Source organism: Labeo rohita, chromosome 5 (genome assembly GCF_022985175.1).
Source record: "Labeo rohita strain BAU-BD-2019 chromosome 5, IGBB_LRoh.1.0, whole genome shotgun sequence".
Lineage (NCBI taxonomy): Eukaryota > Metazoa > Chordata > Actinopteri > Cypriniformes > Cyprinidae > Labeo > Labeo rohita.
In genome coordinates this window covers 45,632,689-45,655,249 of record NC_066873.1, presented here as the reverse complement: position 1 = coordinate 45,655,249, position 22,561 = coordinate 45,632,689, and the positions used below count along the sequence as shown (strand labels likewise).

Here is a 22,561-nt window from a genome sequence, read left to right as displayed (position 1 = left end):
AACACTAAATTAGGGATTAAAAAAATCTAGAATTTTTTTCAGTAATAATAATTAAACAATATTTTTTAAGCATGTTATTGTGCTGGTACTTTGACAGGTTTACTCTTTTTGATATTCTTCATATTCTGTGCAGTGTTTCGTTTGCAGCAGTGACAGAAATTAACTTAAGTTTAAATTGATTTTCTTTATATGGCATTTTTTTCTTCATAAGGCCAATTCTTTTCTAACCTAATTAAATATATGCGTCATCTTTTGTGTCAAATTGTTACATTCAATCAATAAATTCAAATACTAAAATACTATACTATAGGCCAATCAAATGCAATCAGTATCAATAAAAATGTGTGTTTGCAATGCAGAAGTGGCACAGAATCTGTGCCATATGTGAAGTGACATTTAGATGCATTTACACAGTTGTAAATAAAAGTTGAATACTGATGTTTGAAATTATTTGGGAAAAAGAGGGAAATATACTAAATCGTCAGTAGGTGGCAGCAAGTCATTGCATGAGTCATTCATTCAAATGATTTGTTCAAAAGGCTGATTGATTCAGTTTTGTATAAAACAAATAAAAATCATACGGGCCATTTTTTAAAATTAACTTGGGAAATTGAATTTTGACTTTTTGGTGCAAGAGACCTTGACTAACATCAATTAGTGAGTTTCAGGATTAAAAGTGTAAAATACTGAATAGCAACACATTCACATACAGTGTATGATCTGAGCATCATGTGTGTTTCCTCTTCCTGCAGGCCCACAGAGATGAGATCCAACGCAAGTTTGACGCGCTGAGAGACAGCTGCTCGGTAAGTGTGTTTATGTGCACTACGATTGCCCACAATCCTCTGCCCTGCTCAGGAGGGTTAAATATGATGGCTGTCTTCAATATGAAAACAGTTTTTGACAGACTTCATACTTTATTGCATTTAACTGTTTCTCACATCCTTGTTCTCATTCACTTCACAATGACATCAGTCCTGACTAAAGTGCCATACAGGATGAAAAGAGACGTGGTGTGTTGTGTTCACCAGCAGGATTTCAACCTCCACATTTAGGGATCGGATAAAGAGCTCAGAGAGAAATTATTGATTAAAACAGCCAAAGAAAGCAGAGATCTAAACAATCGCTATCTTCTTCTGTTGGCCGTGAGCCCGAGTGACACACAACACAATCGATATACACTGGGGAAAGTTGCTGTCACCTTTATGCCTCATTTATCCCCGATCACAGACCCCAGATCAGTGAGCTGCTCGAATCCTCTGACCGCACACGGGACAGGTGCAGCGCTGTGATGCATTCACCCGAACCCCTCCATCTGCAGACGTTTGCCTTTGGAATAACAAATTTTCATGTGAAAATGCATACTTTTCGCTTTCATCTTGACGTGATCTTGATGCAATGATGTCACTGTAATATTTGCAGTAGAATGACTCTAATGTATGGAATGATTATGAGTTTGATGTATGATCAGCATTCATGCATATTGATTTGGATGATGATGATGATGCTGCTGATGAAAGGATGTGAATGACAAGGAGTGTTGTCACAGGTGATCACGGATCTGGAGGAGCAGTTGACCCAGCTGACCCAGGAGAACGCAGAGCTGAATCGGCAGAACTTCTACCTGTCCAAACAGCTGGACGAGCTGACGGTGGAGAGCGAGGAGAGACTGCAGCTCAGTCAGGACGTGGACCGTCTGCGCAGAGAGGTGGCCGACCGAGAGATGCACCTCAACAACCAGAAACAGGTGCGCAAACACATCTACTCATCATCTGCGTGCTTGAACTAACACCAAAACTACTTTAAATGAACTCAGTCTTTGATATGTGGAGCAAATCCAGTTCTCTTTGCATGCACGGTTCCATAAAAGTGGAGTCTTATGACGTTGTGTCCCAAAATTCGAAAAATAGAGAAAAAATACAACTCATGTTTTTACGTCTTTTGTGTTTGCAGAACATTGAAACTCTGAAGACCACGTGCAGCATGCTGGAGGAGCAGGTGGTGGAGCTGGAGAGTCTAAACGATGAGCTCTTGGAGAAGGAGAGACAGTGGGAGAACTGGAGATCCGCTCTGGAGGACGAGAAGAACCAGGCGGAGCGCAGAACCCGAGACATGCAGAGATTACTGGACAATGAGAAGCAGAACAGGTAGCGTATGCACACATGTACACACAAAAACGTGAACCTCAGTTATTTACTTTAAGTACATCCTTTAATTTAATGTGACAGCATCTACATGTTAATTAATACCCATCAAGGATGGATTAAATTGATCAAAAGTGCCAGGAAAGATAAGGTTTATAATGCAGGGTTCGTACAAGGTGCTTGAAGTACTTGAATTTGACTTTCTGAAATTTAAGGCCTGGAAAACCCTTGAAAATAGCAGTATTCCTGAAGAGGTATTCGAAAAGTGCTTGAATTATTAAAAGACAATGTATCTATGAAATAAGTGTTTATTTTTGTCCATAAGCACATATCGCGAGCACGATTTGAGGTCCAGACTATAAGACTATAACAGTGTGAATTGCGAATCATTTGTTTCAGATCAGGATTTCGGAGCGATTTCACAAATCAAAATTTTTTTTTAAATGGTCAAAAACCTCAAACCACATCAAACTCGAAAACATCAAAATACTCATGCAGTACAGTTATTAAAAAAAAAAAAAAGTATAGATAAATCCAAATTCCTTTAGAAAATGAACAGTAGTTTTACTGTGGTAAAAGTATACAGGTTTTGTACAAGGTGCTTAAACTGCTTGAAGTACTTAAATTTGACTTTTTGAAATTTAAGGCCTGGAAAACCCTTGAAAATAGCAATATTCCTGAAAAGGTACTTGAAAAGTGCTTGAATTATTGAAAGACAATGTTTCTATGAAATAAGTGTTTCTTTTTTTTTTCTTTTTTGATGAGCACACATCTTTTCAAGCAAAATTCACACAATTCAAAAAACATCATACCTTTTCCCTTATTTCAGTTAATTTCAGAAAACAATCAAGCTAAGTTAGTAGTAATACTGACAATGTGGTGTAAACATGGCTGAAGATGCAAAAAGAGGAACAGATGAAGCAAATCAGTTCATTTACACTGGATTGATTCAAACATGTGACTTTGATCATTTATTTAAATTCTCAAAAACCAGCAAAATTAAAACGTCACTTGTAATTTTAAAGAGCATGTACTGTATATTGATGGGTGAAACTGAGCTTTTCTAAACTCCGAAACAGATAAACCATTGAGTCGCAAAATGATTCACGCTTTCGAAGTGTTCCAATCACATTGCGAATCATTTGATTTAGATCGGGACTTCAAATCACGTATCGTGAATCATTTGATTCGGATTGAAACTTCGGAGCACGGATCACAAACCATTTGATTCAGATTGCGATTTGATTCCTTTGATTTAGATCGGGACTTCGGAGCAAGTATTGTGAATCATTTGATTTGAATTGGAACTTCGGAGTGGGTTCATGACTCATTTCACAAATTGAATGATTCGCGATCCACATTCCGTGTCCTGATCTGAAATAGCTCGCAAATCATTATTCAGATCTGGACTTTTTTATTTGTCTTTTTAAAATTTGAAAGACATTGTTTGATAAGTGAAATCTCTGTTTGAAGTCCAAAATAGTAGTACTTGGAAAGTCCTTGAAAGTCCTGGAAATTCATTTTACAGTATCTGTGCGAATCCTGAGTATAGTATACTTTGTAATACTTAAGTAGCATTACTTTGCTTGTGCTTCACTTTATTTTTGCCGTTTTTTATTAGTATATTTTCATTTATCTATTTCTCTTTTTTTTACCATTTGAAATGAAAGACATTGTTTGATAACTGAGATCTCTGATTGAAGTCCTTAAAAAGTCCTTGAAAGTCCTGGAATTTAATTTTACAGTATCTGTACAAACCCTGATAATGTTAAAAGATTTCTATTTCAAATAATTGCTGTTCTTTTGAACTTTCTATTCATCTGTGAATCCTGTCAAATAAGTGCAGCCTTGCTGAGCGGAACAGATTTTCAGATCCATTAAAAATCTTGCTGACCCCAAATGGTGTGTGTAAGGACTATTTTTATGTACTATTGTGGTTTGACGCGAGCCGGTTCCTCCAGGTTGCGAGCGGACCAGCGCAGTACGGAGTCCCGGCAGGCGGTTGAACTGGCCGTACGAGAGCACAAGGCTGAGATCGTGGCTTTGCAGCAGGCCTTGAAAGAGCAGAGACTTAAAGCGGAAAGTCTGTCTGATACTGTGAGTTACACAAACACACTCGCAACAGTTTGTCCTGGTTTGCTCCGGCCCTCCGTCTGCGATATTAATATTCATGCCAATATGGAATTTAACAAGCCGCGATTAAGCGCTACAGCTGATGGAGATTAATTAAATACTGCGGTGCACATGAACACGTCGCTGCGCATTAGCTGAACACTGTGAATAACAAAAGCCTTCTGTTCGCTCAGACCAGCGCAGGAGAGCCTGTGGTGTTTATATGTGGTGTTTATTGTGTTGTGGTGGTGTTTTCAGCTCAATGACCTGGAGAAGAAACACGCCATGCTGGAGATGAACGCAAGGAGCCTTCAGCAGAAACTCGAGACGGAGAGAGAACTCAAACAAAGACTCATGGAAGAGGTGAAAAACGCAAAAAAATACAATTCTTGTCTTAGAACAGTTTTGATTAACTTTTTTTGAACCACTTCAAATGTTGACTACTATATATATGAAAAAAAAAAAATATATATATATATATATTTTTTTTTTTCCATGGACTTTAATTGTTCTTAAATTCTAATTATAGACACACTAATGTAATATAATATTAAATATTATAATATAATAACAAAATAGATTCAAAATGAAGAAAAATGCAAACACAAAGTTTGAAAGCATAAAATATTTATTTAACATAATTATTTTGGCATGGACTCATTGTTTTTGTTCTCAAATTATAATTGTGGAACTGTATTGTAATATAATAATGTTAATATGTTCAAATAAAATCTATTCATAATAATAAAAATGCCCAAAAAATAAAGCATACTTATTGTGTAATATGTATGCAAAAATGTTAAATTGTTTATTTTGACATGTACTGTAAAGTTCTCAAATTATAATTTATTGTATATTACAATAAGGTGAGTTCAAAAAATATAAAAGCACAAAAAAAGTTTATTTATTTTGGCATGAAGTATAATGGTTCTCAAATTATAATGTATTGTACGTTACAATAAGTTAAAACATAAAAATGCCAAAAAATATTAAAAACACATACATGTATTAAATGCAGTATATATATTAAAATGTTTATTTACTTATTTATTTTGGCATGGACTAATTGTTCTCAAATTATAATTACAGAAACTATAATGTAATGTAATTATACATTATAATATATATCTGTTATGTCCCAGTTAACTCCTGCTATTAACATCTGTGAAGGTAAACAGGCATATTAGGTTTGCGCTGTAAACATTCATGCGTCCCAGACCACAATGATGACCATCTGCTCATCAAGATGGCAAGGCTTTAAACTTCACTAGATTAGAATGACTGTAAAATACATGTTGATAAATTTCTCTGGATGAAACAGTTGGACAGAAAACAAACATACAAACACAACAGATCACAGAAGTCCTTCAGCATGTCTAAGGGAGGGATTTATGTTCTCATGGAATCAGAGATCTTCCTCTTGAAATACCCATGAAAAGAGGTCACAGGAGACTGCACCACTACTACTACTACACAGGATATTACTGCCAGCTCTTTTTCTGGACTGATGGATGAATATATGTATTTGTGTGTCAGCAAGGGAAGCTGCAGCAGCAGATGGACCTGCAGAAGACGCACATCTTCAGACTGACGCAGGGACTGCAGGATGCGCTGGACCAGACCGACCTGCTCAAGACAGAGAGGACCGACCTCGAATACCAGCTGGAGAACATACAGGTGTCAAAACACACACACATACACATCACAATAAATAAGTCACTAGTCACATTTTCACAGTGTGTCCCAGTATCGTAAACAAATGCTGCTCAAATACAGAAATAATGTTACTGTTTTACTTTAACAAGCGGATAAAAATAATTAGGGTTGGGTATCAAGAACCGGGTATTCAATAAGATGTGCATTTCGATTCCGCTTAACGATTCCTGCGTTTGCATTCTGCGCATGTGTAACAAGTGTTTTTAGATCTACATGCGTTTGGTCTTAAAGAGACAGCAGTATGATAAACGTGTCTGTCATTAATGTTAGTTAAAGAACAAAATAAAATCATTAAATGATCTTGACTGAATATCTTTTGTAACTTTAATGAGAATTAATGTGTTTTATTTATGAAAAGAAAACTATGCAGTGTTTTGTTTTTTTGTTTTTTTTTAACTTTCGATTTTAATTTCTGTACTTGAAATTTGTTTACATTTAATTTAAACTATTGCTAATTGATTTGTTTGCTCCTATTTTATTACTTACTGTATACTTGTGTACAGTACTGTATACTGTATACTTTTCCAGTGGTATTTCTTGGTAAAACTATAGACAAAAGACAGAATAAATATGTTTGACATCTAAATGTTTGACAAATTTTTTTAAATAGATTTTATTTTTATCTTATTGGAATTGGAATTAGGAGTCGATAAGAATCGGAATCTAATCAAAGAAGCAGAATCAGAAACAGAATTAATAAAATTCAAATGATACTCAATCCTAAATATAATGAAACACAACTGCAGAAATAATCATTTCCAAACAGGTTTCATGACCATTACCCTGTCTGTCATTGGTCAGTTGAACAAATAGTCCCGCCCCCAAACACATGATTGGTCAAGTCAGAAGTAGGGCTGCTCAATTACGGCAAAAAAATCATGGTTATTTTTTGTCAATATTATAATCATGATTATTTTACACAATTAAGAGTGGATGATATGATCTAAATTTTATACAGTAACTTTAATTCAGTACAGCAATATACAAGGTTCCTACAGGGTTTGAAAAAGTATGAAATTGGATTTAAGTATTTTCCAGGTCTGGAAAAGTATGGAAAAAATAAAGCAGAATATGGAAAAAATATTTATTTCCAATTAGACAATTAAGAATTTAATGAAAATAAAACACAGGATGTGTAATATTGGACATTAGGCCTTGATATTAGAGGTACTACCATAAGAAAAGCAATTTTGAAGTAAATCTGTTAATTCATGTGCATCCATGCTCTTATTGTATTCATAGTAAAATGGCAGTGATGCACAAAGGAAATAGGTTATATAAAACTAGAAATTGTAATGTGCAAGCATGCAAAAAAATTCCTATGTGCATTTTTTAGAGGGCACAAAAAATGTTTATTTTTTAATTTTTTTTATTATTATTTTTTTAGAGTCTCTGTATGTTGTCACTGAGAAAATGAAAGTATGTACAAATGACCATATCATATACCAAATATAAAGCTGAAAATAATGCTTTATGAACTATTTATGTTAAATTTAGTCTGAAAATTTACTGAGAGGTTTGGAAATTTAAGTCTGGAAAAGTATGGAATTCTAAAATGGAAAATGTGTAGGAACCCTGACAGAAGATACGTTAAATTAGACATTAGGCCTTAATATAATCATATTAGAGGTACAACCATAAGAAAAGCAAAATTTTAATTCATGCGCATTATTAAGGAAACAGATTATATAAAAGTAGAAATTGTAATGTGCAAGCATGCAAAAAATTTCCAAGCACATGTAGTTTCTCGAGGACACAAAAAGTTTCTTGTGTGCATGTAACAGTCTGTATTTTTTATTTTAATTATTTTTTTTGTTTTGCTCTGTATGTTCACTTCAAGAAAATCAATGAAAAAATCCCTGAGAAAATATTTGCAGATGACTGTGCTATATACCAAATATAAAGCTGAAAATAATGCTCTATGAACCATTTTTTTTTTTTTTTTTTAAATATGGTCTTTGGAAAAGCATGGAATTTTGAAATGGAAAATGTGTAGGAAAGCTGAATATATTAAGTATATTTGGCTGGAAATAGGTTATTGAATGAAAATTTTAGATACCGGTGAAAAGTCACAATTCTTCCATACCAAAGCAGAAACTAACATTAGGCTAACTAAACAATTTTTTTTTTTTAAAAAGTGCTCAATTACTGAATAGACAATAAAAACAGATTACAAACAGTAGGATGTGTACAGTAGAATATATAAATACAACTCTAGATGTTCTGTATAAATTCAGGCGACTGAGAACGCGTAATAAGAGTGACGCTGCAGCGGATATGGACGTCAGCGCTGAGCTCATGAGTGTGTGAAGAGTGTATAATTATCCACAAACACACTGACAGCTCACATTCATTCACACACTAGATTAATGAGCTGCTTACCCACACTCACACACACACACACCCCTCATAAAGCAGGAGACTGCAGAGTTCAGCATGTAAAGCTCTTTCTGATGTTTTCTGCTTGCCTCTGCTTTATAAGTAGTGTTATTTTTCAAAAATGAGTCATTAAAGTCAATATAAAGCTGTGGAAGCTTGTTTCCAGCACAGAGGGAAAAGTATAAAAAGTCACTTTTCTCCCTTTATAACAATAATAACTCTGGATTGCATCAACACTATTGGCTGAGAACAAGACTTGAACTGATTTGAGCTGAATTATGACACTGGTATTAGTGTCAGTGAGCACATTGCAACTCACACTCTTCTTTATCTTCACGCCTTTCTCAGGCTGTCTACTCGCACGAGAAAGTGAAAATGGAGGGAACCATCTCACAGCAGACCAAACTCATCGACTTCCTGCAGGCCAAGATGGACCAACCTTCCAAGAAGAAGAAGGTACCGTATGAGAGACAGGAAGTGAGAGAAAGAGACAGGAGGATGTTAACGAGGCCGTGACGGCGGCGCGTCTCCTCAGGGTGTTTCCGAGTTCATCTCATTCATAAAATCTATCTCATTACAGTCTGGTGCATATTTAAGACTGAGTTTGTGTGTTTGATTTGTGAGATTAAGTGTTTCTCACTGAACCGCAGGCACTTTACAGTCTGGAATGATTTTTTTTTTTTTTTTTTTTTTTTTAGTTTTACAACTCCTGCTGTTGTGTCTGCCTGCTTGTGGAAACCGCTAAATCTATAACTAGCTTTATTAAAGAGAATAAAACGGTCCTGGAAAATCTGGAAATATCATTGAAATGTCTATAGTCAGCATACACTACCATAAAAAACATTATTAATAATTGTGCATCAATAATAATTGATGATAATATGAAGCAAATGAGCATATCAGAATTATTTCTGAAGGATCATGTGACACTGAAGACTGGAGTAATGATGCTGAAAATTCAGCTTTGATCACAGAAATAAATTACAGTTTAAAATATATTCACATAGAAAACAGATGTTTGAAATTATAAAAATATTTTGCAGAAGAGACTTTTTTTTATTATTATTAAAACTATAATGTACTTTTTTTTTCCAAGTTACACTCACCTTTGACAGAAATTACTGTACTGCCTGTGACATTTCTAACAATCCTTATCCATTAATCACAAACAACTGGTTACTTCTATGACTTCTAATCTATAAATATGCTTCTTAAATATGTTATTGAATCCTGTTTTTTAACTTAAACCTGGTTTTGGCATGAAAAAATAGAAGAAGGTGGCATGGTGTTAGAAAGAAACAAATGGGAAATAAGGAATAAAAATAATTTAAAAATAAAAACAAAGTACAACACTTTGTAAAAAAAAAAAAAAAAAAGATTAAACATTTTGATTTGAAATACATAGTAAATTTTAAATATAAAAGTAAATATGTAGTAAATTATGTATATAATATCTATAAAAAAAAATCCCTTTAGACTTATACTCTATTCATTTACTTACTGCTTGTTTTCTTAAAAAAGAAAAACTAAAACTAGCTTCTCTGTTCTTTTTATATTCTGCCTATTTTTTAAAGCTATTTGTTTATTATACAATTAACAAAACACAAAAAAGCCTCTAACACTGGCTTGCTTTTTCTTTTATATTCTATCTGTTTTCTTTTTATTTATTATATAATTATTAAAAAAAAACCTTGCTACGTGTACTGCGTTAGGCTAACTGAGACTTGTAGTATCACTTCCATGTTATTGCTCTTTTGTTGATTTTGATTACTTCCGTTCTCTTTTGTAAGTCACTTTGCTTAAATGTCTAAATGTAAATGTAAATATATAATAAACTGATATATTTAAAGTCTGCTAAATTGAAACAACTATTTTTGCACTTAATGCACTGTAATTGTGTAAAAGTAGTGCTGAAGTCCAACTAAAGATATACTTAAGTATATTTGATTGGGCAGGAGTGGAACTATTGCAAGTATCCTTTAGGTACACTTTAAATATTTTGCATTTAAAGATATCATTTAACAATCATACAATCCTCATTAATAGTGACATTAAAACATATTTTAGACTTAATATTAAGAAATGTGCATTGTGCACAAGTAGTACTCCAAATAAAGTTTAAGTGCAATTTTTATATCAGTAAGTGTCTGTTAAATGTTAACAGACTTGAAACTATACTTAGTATAAAGCAAATGCACTTTAAACAGGATAATCAGTGATTGTGTATTATGTGATCTGTGTGTGTGTTTTAGGGTATATTCGGGCGACGGCGCGAGGAGGTGGGCGTCACGGCAAACGGTGCCACTGCAGTGTCATCACAACCCTCCGTTCCCCTCCAGTACAGCGACATGAAAGCGGCGCTGGAGAAAGAGAGATCACGCTGCTCTGAGCTGGAGGAGGCGCTGCAGAAGATGAGGATTGAGCTGCGCTCCTTACGAGAGGAGGGTGAGGCTCGTCATTCCATTTGTCTTTAATATTTCCATACGGCAATGTAAATGTTGTTTGATGATGCTGAGGATCTCCTCTCTGTCTCTCAGCGGCTCATTTTAAAGCGCAGGAGCACGTGGCTCCGTCCACACCGGCCTCGGCCCGTCAGCAGATCATCATGTCGGCCATCGTGAAATCTCCGGAGCGCCAGCCCAATCCCAGCAGCCTCCTGAACCCGTCCAGCTCGGCCCGCCGCAAAGAGAACTCCACGCCGGAGGGTCAGTACAGCACCAACAGACAAAACACACACAACAACACAGAGATTCTGTGATTTACACTCACTCAAATAACTACACATACTGTTACTGTGGCTGAAAATTTTTAGCTGGTTTGTTGGTTATATCAGACTATAGTTCAGATATTATTTAAAAAAATAAAATTTGATTCAAAATTGTGTAATTCGTCAGTACCAAATTATTCTATTCTCTCATATTTCACCCCTAAATTAAAAAAGATATATAAAATTTAATTAAGCCTATTTTTGTGAATTTTAAACACATTTAATCTAAAATTTGCATTAGTGTTGTATGTATGCACGCTTATTATATATATATATATATATATATATATATATAAAATAAATATGCACTCTTACAATTTTATAAATATATACAATTTTAAGAATTAACAGAAATGAAAGTTTTATATATAAATACATTTTTATTCTTTTTTTTTAAATAAATGTTATTTTTTTAGATTTATAACATTTAAATTACATATATATATTAGTTCATTTATTTACTTATTAAATTAAAATGTTATTAAAATAAAAAAGTGTGTGTGTGTGTATATATATATATATATATATATAAATACATACATACACACAATTAAATTTTATTATGAATTATTAAAAATGCTATTAATATTTTTGTAGTACTTTTTTTTTTTTTCTTTATATCAAATTAATGCGTGACAGTAATGAAAATAACAATAAAAAATTAAATAGTAAACTGACTTTGGAAACATTGAGTTTTGGTATTAAATAGTTATTTTGGGTGTTTAATTGTCATGAAATATAATGTTGTTGTCATTAAATGCATACTTAATGTATATCAAATATAGATATTTTTTTCTAATTTCTTTTGGTTTTGTGATTAAATAAATGTTTTCAGGAGGTTCCTTTGAACAGTTTCATGTTGTCGTCTCTTAAAGTTTGATGTTTTAGCAGGTCCCAACTAAAGTGTTAATGCAGGAGATTTTCAGTGTCACAGACGAATGAAGCTCATGTCGTCTGTAGATGAGGAGTATTTCAGTTGTTTTCTTTCTCTGTGGCTGCTTCTGTCTCTCTTCATGTTTCTGTGGGTGTCGTCCTGCACTCTTGCTTTCTTTCTGCGTCCTGCTCCGTCAAATCTGAGAGCTGTTTCTCTTCTGCTCTTTCAGAAAAGAGGAGGGTGACGTTTGAAAGTAAGTGTCTCTCTCTCTCTCTCTCTCTGTCTCTTTCTCTGTCTCTGTCTCTGTCTCTCACCTTTCCTCCATCTCCGTTTCTGTTGCTCATCGTCTGCTGTTGCTCTGAGATCAGCATGTAGTTCAGGGTCATGCATTGATGGGAATCACGTCTGAGAGACACCAGACAGGAAGAAACAGCCATATGGGCCATTCATACAGAACGCATTTTTGCTTTGAAAACTGCAAGATGAGGGCAGTGGAAAAGTGCAAGGTCTGAAGACACGTTTTTTTAAAATGTTGAACCTGTTCTAACATGAGCTCTGTGTTTATTCAACACTGTGAACACAACATTTGAATGCACTGATCTAGAGCATTTATATAGAAAAGTAATGGAAAAGCAGCACAGTGGAATAGAAAATGCATTCTGTGTGAACGGCCCCTAACAACTGTATAGCAACACCAAAGCAACACCTTGGCAACCACACACAACACTCTAGCATTGTGAGTTTTGCAAAGGCAAATGTTACAATTTTAAATCATTTAAAGTTTTAATTGCAGTTTGACCTAAGTGTTGTTCAAATAAAAAGTGTGCAGTAAGATTTTTAATTCTTTTTTTTTTCTCTTCTGCCTATCAAGGTTGCAAAATACAGAATAAACAGTAATATTGTGAATTTTTTTTATTGCAATTTAAAATAACTTTTTTTTTATATTAATATTCTTTAGAATATTATTCCTGTGATGCAGAGCTGAATTTTCATCAGCCATTACTCCAGTCAAAAGTTTTTGTAGTTAATACTTTTTCAATGGAGTTAATACTTTTTTTTGTTTTGTTTTTTTTTTTTTTTTTTTTTTGAGAATTTAATACTTTTATTCAGCAAGGATGTGTTCAATTGATAAAAAGTGATATAAAAAAGTATATTGTTAGAAAAAAATTCTATTTTGAATAAATGCTGTTTTTTTATATTCTATTTGATTATTATTTCTGTTTTATTATATATATACACTGCCGCTCAAAAGTTTGGGATCAGTAAGACTTGTAAAGTCTTTTTAAAGAAGTCTCTTATGCTCATCAAAACTGCATTTATTTGATCAAAAATACAGAAAAAAATCTAGAATACTGCAAAATGTTGTTACAATATAAAATAATGGTTTTGATTTTAATATACTTTAAAATAGAATTTATTCCTGTGATGAAAAGCTGAATTTTTATCAGCTGTTACTCCAGTCTTCAGTGTCACATGATCCATCAGAAATCATTTTAATATGCTGATTTATTATTAGAATTATCAATGTTGGAAACAGTTCTGCTGCCAAATATTTTTTGGAACCTGTGATTCTTTTTTTTTTTTGAATAACAAGTTAAAAAGAATAGCATTTATTCATAATATAAATCTTTTCTAACAATGTAAATCTATGCTATCACTTTTTATTAATTTAACACATCCTTTGTGAATAAAAGTATTAATTTCTTTTTTAAAAAAAAGAAAGAATACAAATTTACTGACCCCAAACTTTTAAACAGTAGTGTGTTAGAAAAGATATCTATTAACTTTTTATTCATCAGAGAATCCTGAAAAATATCACAAATTCAAAAAAGTTAAGCAGCACAACTGTTTCCAACATTGATAATAAATCAGCATATTAAAATGATTTCTGAAGGATCTTGTGACACTGAATACTGGAGTAATGATGCTGAAAAAGGCAGGTTTGACCACAGAAATAAATTCGATTTTTAATGTATATTAAAATAAAAGAATGTTTTTACATTGTAATAACATTTCACAATATAATAATTTTTTCCTGTATTTTTTATTAGATAAACGCAGCCTTGATGAGCATAAGAAACTTCTTTAAAAACATTACATGTCTTACTGATATATAAAAATTCAAAATTCATATATATATATATATATATACATATATATATATATATATTTATATTTAAGTTTTTTTGTTTGTTTGTTTTATATTTATCAAAGAATCCTAAAAAAGTATCACAGGCTCCAAAAAATGTTAAGCAGCAAAAAGCTGTTTGCAATATTGATAATAAATCAGAATGTTGATAATAAACCACAATGATTTAATGCTATTTATATTATAATATTTTAAAGTATTAAATATTTACTATTTTAAAGTATATTAAAGTAGAAAATCATTATTTTAAATTTAAATAATACTTACAATATTACTGTTTTTTTTTTCTGTATTTTTGATCAAATAAATACAGCCTTGGTGGTCAGAAAAAACGTAAAGAAGAGACTTTTAAAAAAACACTGAAAATCTTACTGATCCCAAACCGATGGATGGATAGAAAGGTAGATGTTTGTTTCAGAAAACAAGACAAACATACTGAGGAGGAGCATGAGTTTCTGCCGTGATGAACCTGTGACTGTGGTTCAGACAGTCTCTCGCTGCTGCTGTCCTCATGTCCTCTGTTTCTGTCTCTTTTCTTGGGTTCTGCAGCCTGCAGCATGTTGTTTTTTAAGACAATTGACAATTTAGTTTCTCTCGATTTTCTGCTTGTCCGTCTTTCTTTTATCCTCGAGTCTGATGCGCACGGACCTGCATGCGATCGCCGGTGACGCTTGTTTTTGCACTGATAGAGACGGATTTGTTGTGGCCGATAAAGCCGTTGCTCTGCTGCTAGACTGTGATGAGTTTTATTTTAGGCTGTCGATTTGACATCATTCACACTGAGATGCTCAAGAGGATGTTAACAACCCACACTAACTAACTAACCGTCTCTCTGTCTGTCTGTAGAGTACGGGCGACGTGTGAAGGAGCGAATGCATCACAACATCCCACATCGCTTCACGGTGGGGCTGAACATGAGAGCGGCGAAATGTGCCGTCTGTCTGGACACGGTTCACTTTGGCCGACAGGCTGCAACGTGTCTGGGTACAAAAACACACTAATACATACGCAAACACACATTTAGCTCACTTCTGGGAAGAATTTGTTTCAATAATATGGTTACATACACAACTTCTTAAAAATCTGGGGTTGGTAAGATTTTTGTGTTTTTGAAAGAAATCTTTTCCGCTCACCAAGACTGTGTTTATTTGATCAAAAATGCAGGAAAATTGTGAAATATTATTACAATTTCAGTTAGCTGATTTCTGTGTGAATGTATTTAAAAATATAATTTATTTCTATGATGCAATCCTGAATTTTCAGCATCATTACTCCAGTCTTCAGTGTCACATGATCTTTTAGAAATCATTCTAATATGCTGATTTGCTGCTCAACAAATATTTCTGTTTATTAGCGATGTTGAAAACAGTTGTGCTGCACAATATTTTTGTGGAAATTGTGAGACATTTTATTTAAAACAGAAATCTTTTGTAGCGTAAATGTCTTTACTCTCACTTTTGATCAATTTAATGCATCTTTGATTTATAAAAGTAGTAATTTTTTAAAAGAAATCTTGCTGATCAAAAATGTGCCTTCCCATCACGAGGTGATACTTGACTCCTTAAAGTGATTTACAGGGGAATTTTGTTTTTTAACTTTGTAATGGCTTTTTTTTTTTTTTTACTTTATTAAAATTGTCACCTTTTATGTCAATTTAATATATATATATATATATATATATATATATTATAAGCTTTTTAAAATTTCAGAAAAAGTACAAGTAGAATAAGAATAAATTACCAATCAAATGAAATCAGTATTAACAAAATTTGTACTCCAGAGGTGCACAGAAGAACACCAAAGTGTCTTGTAGGTGTATTTTCATATGTTTAATGAGGCTCAGAGGTGGCATGAGTGCAATCAAATTCATAAATTCATGTTAGATTAATGTTTTAAATGTAAATTTTGAATATATAGATATTAAATGATTTAAATAACTGAAAAGATACTAAATACAAAATCAGGCAATAGCGTTATAGTCAGACAATGTAAGTTGCTTAATATTAACTTCTTGTTTATTTAAATGTTGTATTAAATCAATATCTCATTCACAAACTCCCTTAAAAATCATTAAAAGCTGTGACTCATCTTAGTTCATTGCGAATTCACAGCATTCCATTGTAATCAACGAGCACAATGAATCTCTTATTTATACTCTTTCTGCACTTTGTTAATGAATGGATTGGTGAGAGATGTCTATGATACATTACTCAGTGTTGCAGAAACGCATAGAAACCTTTGAAGCTCCTCTCAGAGCAAACACAAATATGCTGATGGAGTCAGTCGCACTGCTGCTCCTCATTTTTTTTTTATAGTCGTACACAGTAGTTTTCAGTAGCAAATGTGAGGCCTGGGTAGTGTAGGTACACATATAAACACATTTAAGAACTTGTTTTTTGTGCTGCTTTTCCATTGTCCACTTGCACTAGACTGCTCTCTTTTTGATCTTCCCTATGTTTTCTTTGTCTCATCTCATTCTTACTGTTTTCTCTGTCAGAGTGTCGTACTCTTTGCCACCCCAAGTGTTCTCCGTGTCTGCCAGCGACCTGCGGTCTTCCTGCAGAGTACGCCACGCACTTCTCTGAGGCTCTGTGTCGGGATAAAACCAACTCGCCCGCGCTGCAGGTCAAAGAGGCCTCGGGTCACGTGCGTCTGGAGGGCTGGATGAAGCAGCCCAGGTGCGGTTATGATCAAACTGCTCAGCATATTGCATGTACTGTGAGTTTAGCATGCGTTTGGGAACACACGGCCACCAGTTATGCTTTACATTCGTGGCAGATGATTATAGCTTTTCACTAGATTTGTAGGGAGAAGCGTTTTTGTTGGCCTGTTTTCACCGAAGCTGGAGTTTTCTGTCAAAATAAAAGCTTAAAAGTGCAGTGTGAATTGCTGACAGCTAGCGGTTTAAATGGAAAACGTTACGGCAGTCCAGATTCAAAATATATCTTTCAAGTGTAGAAATTAGGAAAGAAGATTTGTAATTTCCCTATTGTAGTGTAAAGCAAAAATAATGTACCTTTGAAATATTCTTTTTAATTTATTTTACAATGCAATTGTTTTACAATAGATGGATATTACTGTCATAGGAATAACAATAATATAAAATTGTTGGTATTATTATTATATTCTAATTTTTTGGCTTCTGAAACACCAGTGTGCGTGTAATTTTTAGAGATTTTTTACATATCATGAGATTTTGATATTGTTACATCCCTTGTTTTAACATACATTACTGCTTATAAGTAAGACTTGTAATGTTTTTTTAAAGAAATCTCTTCTGCTCATCAAGGCTGCGTTTATTTGATCAAAAATACAGAAAAAAACAGTAATATTGCAAAACTTTATTACAATATAAAATAATGTTTTTTTATTTTGATATACTTTAAAGTATAATTTATTCCTGTGATGCAAAGCTGAATTTAATCAGCTGTTACTCCAGTCTGAAGTGTCACGTGATCCTTCAGAAATCATTCTAATATGATGATTTATTATCAATTATAAAAACATTTGTGCTGCTTAATATTTTTTGGAATCTGTGATACTTTTTTTCAGGATTCTTTGATCAATTAAAGGTTGAAAAGAACCACATTTATTTAAAATAGAAATTTTTTCTTTACACTGCTGTTCAAAAGTTTGGGGTCAGTACATTATTATTTTTTCTTTCTTTTTTTTAAAGAAATTAATATTTTTATTCACCAAGGATGTGTTAAATTAATAAAATGTGATAACATACATTTACATTGTTAGAAAAGATTTATATTTTGAATAAATGCTGTTTTTTTTTTTAACTTGTTATTCATCAAAGAATCCTGAAAAAAGGAATCACATCTTTCAAAAAAAAAAAAAAAAAAAACATTTTTGGCAACTGTTTCCAACATTGATAATTCTAATAGTAAATTAGCATATTAGAATGATTTCTGATGAAAATTCAGCTTTGCATCACAAGAATTAATTATATTTTAAAGTATATTAAAATAAAAAACATTATTTTATATTGTAATAACATTTTGCAGTATTATAGATTTTGTCTGTATTTTTGATCAAATAAATGTTTTGATGAGCATAAGAGACTTCTTTAAAAAAACATTACAAGTCTTACTGATCCTAAACTTTTGAGTGCCAGTGTTTATATTTTTGACTCTTCGTCCGTTTAGAATCATAAACATGCATGCAACATTTTCACATTCTAATGTGTTGTGCACTGTGCATACAAAATTTCAAAAGTAAAACTAAAAAAAAAAAAATGAAATAAAATGTTAAGCAAAATGTTACACACAAAAATACTAAAATTTGAACTAGAATTAAAATGGAACCAGAAATTATAAAAAAAAAAAAAAAAACTAATCAGATTAACAAAAACTATAATAGTATATCATTGATCTTCGGAAAGCTGTGGGACGTTTAATAAAATTTTAAAAGTCATAATGTGTAAGAATTTTTAATAATAAAGGTTTATTGTTACCTAATGAATCCAGTTTGAATTTGACCTGCACCATAAAAATCGCATGTATATTTTTTATTATTATAAATTGCATTTATAATAATATATATAAGATATGATATAATTGCATTTATAACATAATACAAGAGATTAAATCCATTAGATTGCATTAAATGTCCTGTCATTGAGTGTCTGTTTTTGATGTGTTTTTGTAGGAATGGTAAGAGGGGGCAGCAGGGCTGGGAGAGGAAGTATGTGGTGCTGGACGGGACTAAATTATCGATCTACGAGTCTGAGCCGACAGAAGGTGGACGATCACTCCATCAGATCACTCAGCGTGGTGTGTTTCGGTGTGTGTTCTAAGCTTGTGTGTGTGTGTTTGTGTTTCAGACTCTGTGAAGCCACAGGAGGAGTTTGAGCTGTGTTTGCCGGACGGTGAGGTGACGGTACACGGAGCCGTCGGAGCCTCTGAACTCATCAACACGGCTAAATCAGGTCAGAACAAACACTGCTATACAAACCGACTTTAAACTGAGCAGCCCTTGTTTTTAAATTTGTGTCTTCATCTCAGATTTGACAAAAATCACGTTGTTAATGTGTGTGTGTGTGTCAGATATCCCATACGTGCTGAAGCTGGAGTCTCATCCTCACACCACGTGTTGGCCGGGTCAGTCTCTGTACTTCATGGCTCCCAGTTTCCCAGATAAGCAGCGCTGGGTGGCTGTTCTGGAGTCAGTGGTGGCCGGCAGCAGAGGATCCCGAGAGAAAAGCGAAGCGGATGCGGTGAGTGAATGTTTTCCTGCGTACTTAATGAATCCTTCAAACTGATAATTAATTTTGTGTCAGCTTCAATCTGACTCTTTAAGACCTCATGGGACGTTTTGACTGATGCAGGCTTTAGTTTACTGTATGTCACTGCAAAACAATGATTTACTGCTTGCCTCACTGAACATTATGCTGTAAACTGTTATCTTAGTCGTATTTATATGATAGTATAATATGAATAAAGTATGGTTAATATTTATTAATCTTGTATAATTAATAAATTATTTAATAAGTGATATAGGATTATGTACTTTCTATAATAATTTATCATTTATATAGTATATTAATTAATACAGTATTTATTAATGTTGTGTTTATTTTTTTTTGTTTTCATTTAATTTTAGTTTTTGTAATTTTATAACCTTTTGTCATTTTTATTATTTATATGGTTTCTTTGTAATTGATAATGTAATTTTGTTTTATTTATTATTCAGTTTTAGTCGTATGTGACCCGGGACCACAAAACCAGTCATAAGGGTCAATTATGGTCAATATGTGGCTGAGATACAACTATTTGAAAATCTGGAATCTGAGGGTGCAAAAAAAATCAAAATATTGAGAAAAATCGCCTTTAAAGTTGTCCAAATGAAGTTCTTAGCAATGCATATTACTAATCAGAAATTACATTTTGATATATTTACAGTAGGAAATGCACAAAATATCTTCATGGAACATGATCTTTACTTAATATCCTAATGATTTTGGCATAAAAGGAAAATCAATAACTGTGAGCCATAAAATGTATTTTTGGCTATTGCTACAAATATGTGACCCAGGGTTGGTTTTGTGGTCCAGGGTCACATATTTTTTGTACAAGTTTAAGTGCAATTTTTAATCTAACATTTTTTTATTTTTATTTTATTTCAGCTTTATTTCAGCTTTATTTCAATTAACAGAAACACCCCTGTGAACAAAATGTTTTAAACAAAATATTCTGTTTATTTTATTCTAATTTATCTTTTTGTTTCAGTTTTAGTTTCAGCAATTTAAGTACTTTTTTTTTTTTTTTTTATTTTATTTAATTTCAGATAGTTTCATCTAATATTAATATTTTATTTGGTTTCATCTTAACAAAAATAATTTTTAAAAAGTTTTCATTTTTAGTAAACAAGAACAGCAGTGGACACAGACTTCCTGCACATTTTTAATATCTGTCTGCTTAAAGATTATTTTGTCAACTTTTACTGCTTCACTAGTGTATTCACTTGATTTAGTTTATTTTTTTAATTGTCATATTTTTGCATCAGTGGGGCGGAATAATTGCAGTGATAAATGATACCAAAAGATAGCAAGATAAAACAATTCGATCATCCCAGCCGAAAAACATTTTTACAGATCTGAAGTTGTCAGAGACCCAGTGTGTGTGATTGTGTGATGATTGTCTAACGCTGTGAGTGTGATTGTGTTCTGAACGCTGTAGGCCGGTGTAAAACGTCAGAAGACTCTCTCACCGCTGGTTCAGGTAATCAGATGATTGAGGGAAGCTCATCGCACACACTCGCTGTCATGTGCGTGTGTGTTACCCAGCATGCTCCTCTGTCTGGTGCCCGTGTCGCTTGCATCATCAGACCGTGAGGTCACATCCTCATCGCTGCGCTCCTCGGAACGATTGTGGCTGTACATCGTCCGCAGACACCAGTGTTTCCTGCAGCTCAGTCTAGGAAAGCAGAAATTCTAGAAAATAATACGCATGTGGCACGACCAGTTCAGTCTGATTCACAAACGAATGACTCTTATGAGTCGATTCATTTGAAATGAATCACTCAGGCTTTGTTCACACAGCAAGCTGCAAGTTTTGTGTTTCTTTTTACATTTGACTAGTGATATACATCAGTATTTCTGAAATAAATTCAGAATTTATGTATGTTTGTTCATGTCTGAGTCAAGCTGAATCAACACACGCTCCTGTAGGAAACACTGGCAGATCCTGAACACAAACATGTTGCTGTCTGCTGCCCGATTCAGATCGGCAAGCGACTACGTCTGTCTCGAACACGTGCGCTTGGCTTCAGTGTTAATAAATGCTGCTTTACCCAGTGAACCGTGTGGCTGTTGTGTTTTAATCCTTCATCTCTGTCTGTTTTCTCTGAACAGAAACTGCTAGGAAACTCTTTGCTGAAGCTGGAGGGAGACGACCGGCTGGATATCAACTGTACTTTACCACTGACCGACCAGGTACAGCACAGTAACACGAAATAAATAACAACACAAAAATAAAAATGAATGATTAAACTAAACCCACAGACTATACAGAATTTAACAATATTAAAAAATAAAAATAAATCCACTGCCTACACATTAATCAGCACGGTTAAAGATTTTAAAAAATAAATCTACCACCTACACATTATATTCCACACTGTTAAAAATAGTATAAATAAAAACAAATAATAAAAATACATCCACCACCCATATACTGTATTATTTAACATTGTAACATCTTGCAACATTGTAACATGTATCATGATACATGTATCTTGTATCATTGTAACATGTTAACAAGAGATTGTAGCAGATAAATGTTACAGTTTCAGTTGAGTTTAATGGACTTCAGAGAGGTTTGACATCGTACATGATGCTCACATTTGATATTGAAGACATACGTTTTTTAATAACATTTTTAATAACTTTTTAGAAGTCAAGGCCTGGAAAAAAGAGGTTCTTGAAAAGTGCTTACATTTCTGAAAGGCAATATATCTATAAATTAAGTGTTCTGTTTTTTTCAGTAAGCATGTATCTTTTCATGCAAAATTAACAGAATTAAAAAAAAAAAAACATTTTTTCTCGCTTTTTTTTTTGCTTTTTTTTTTTTGCATTTTTGCATTTTTCAGTTAATGTCATAAAACTAGCAAGCTACGCCAGCAGTAATACTGACAATGTCGTGTAAACATGCTGAAGATGCAAAAAGAGGAACAGATGAACCGAATCAATTGAGTGAGTCATTTACGCAAGGATTAATTCAGACTTGTGACTTTGATCATTCGTTTTCACTAGCAAAAACCAGATTAAATTAAAAGAGCCATTCATTTTCGAATTTCAGCATCACTTTGAATGATTTTATAAAGCATGTATAGTTATGGGTGAAACTAAGCTTTTTTGAAACTCGATATTCAAATCATTTAAACTATTGCGTCGCAAAATGATTCACTGTTTT

The 22,561-nt window shown here is 33.1% G+C and overlaps 1 protein-coding gene across 7 annotated transcripts in view; it reads left to right on the top strand.

Annotated features, from left to right (window-relative positions):
* Positions 1-22,561, top strand: part of cita (citron rho-interacting serine/threonine kinase a) — a 103,512-nt gene that overhangs the window by 66,515 nt on the left and 14,436 nt on the right. For 3 of the 7 annotated variants that reach the window (XM_051110012.1, XM_051110011.1, XM_051110018.1), the window contains exons 24-40: positions 753-806; positions 1,550-1,747; positions 1,954-2,147; positions 4,106-4,241; positions 4,515-4,619; positions 5,793-5,933; positions 8,700-8,807; positions 10,604-10,796; positions 10,889-11,056; positions 12,222-12,245; positions 14,988-15,125; positions 16,639-16,819; positions 18,798-18,889; positions 18,973-19,077; positions 19,196-19,365; positions 20,828-20,869; positions 21,502-21,582. In XM_051110012.1, coding sequence (XP_050965969.1) covers positions 753-806; positions 1,550-1,747; positions 1,954-2,147; positions 4,106-4,241; positions 4,515-4,619; positions 5,793-5,933; positions 8,700-8,807; positions 10,604-10,796; positions 10,889-11,056; positions 12,222-12,245; positions 14,988-15,125; positions 16,639-16,819; positions 18,798-18,889; positions 18,973-19,077; positions 19,196-19,365; positions 20,828-20,869; positions 21,502-21,582 — 2,130 coding nt within the window. The remainder of the gene's footprint in view (positions 1-752; positions 807-1,549; positions 1,748-1,953; positions 2,148-4,105; positions 4,242-4,514; positions 4,620-5,792; positions 5,934-8,699; positions 8,808-10,603; positions 10,797-10,888; positions 11,057-12,221; positions 12,246-14,987; positions 15,126-16,638; positions 16,820-18,797; positions 18,890-18,972; positions 19,078-19,195; positions 19,366-20,827; positions 20,870-21,501; positions 21,583-22,561) is intronic. The other 4 variants (XM_051110016.1, XM_051110015.1, XM_051110013.1 and 1 more) reach the window with 3 other exon arrangements.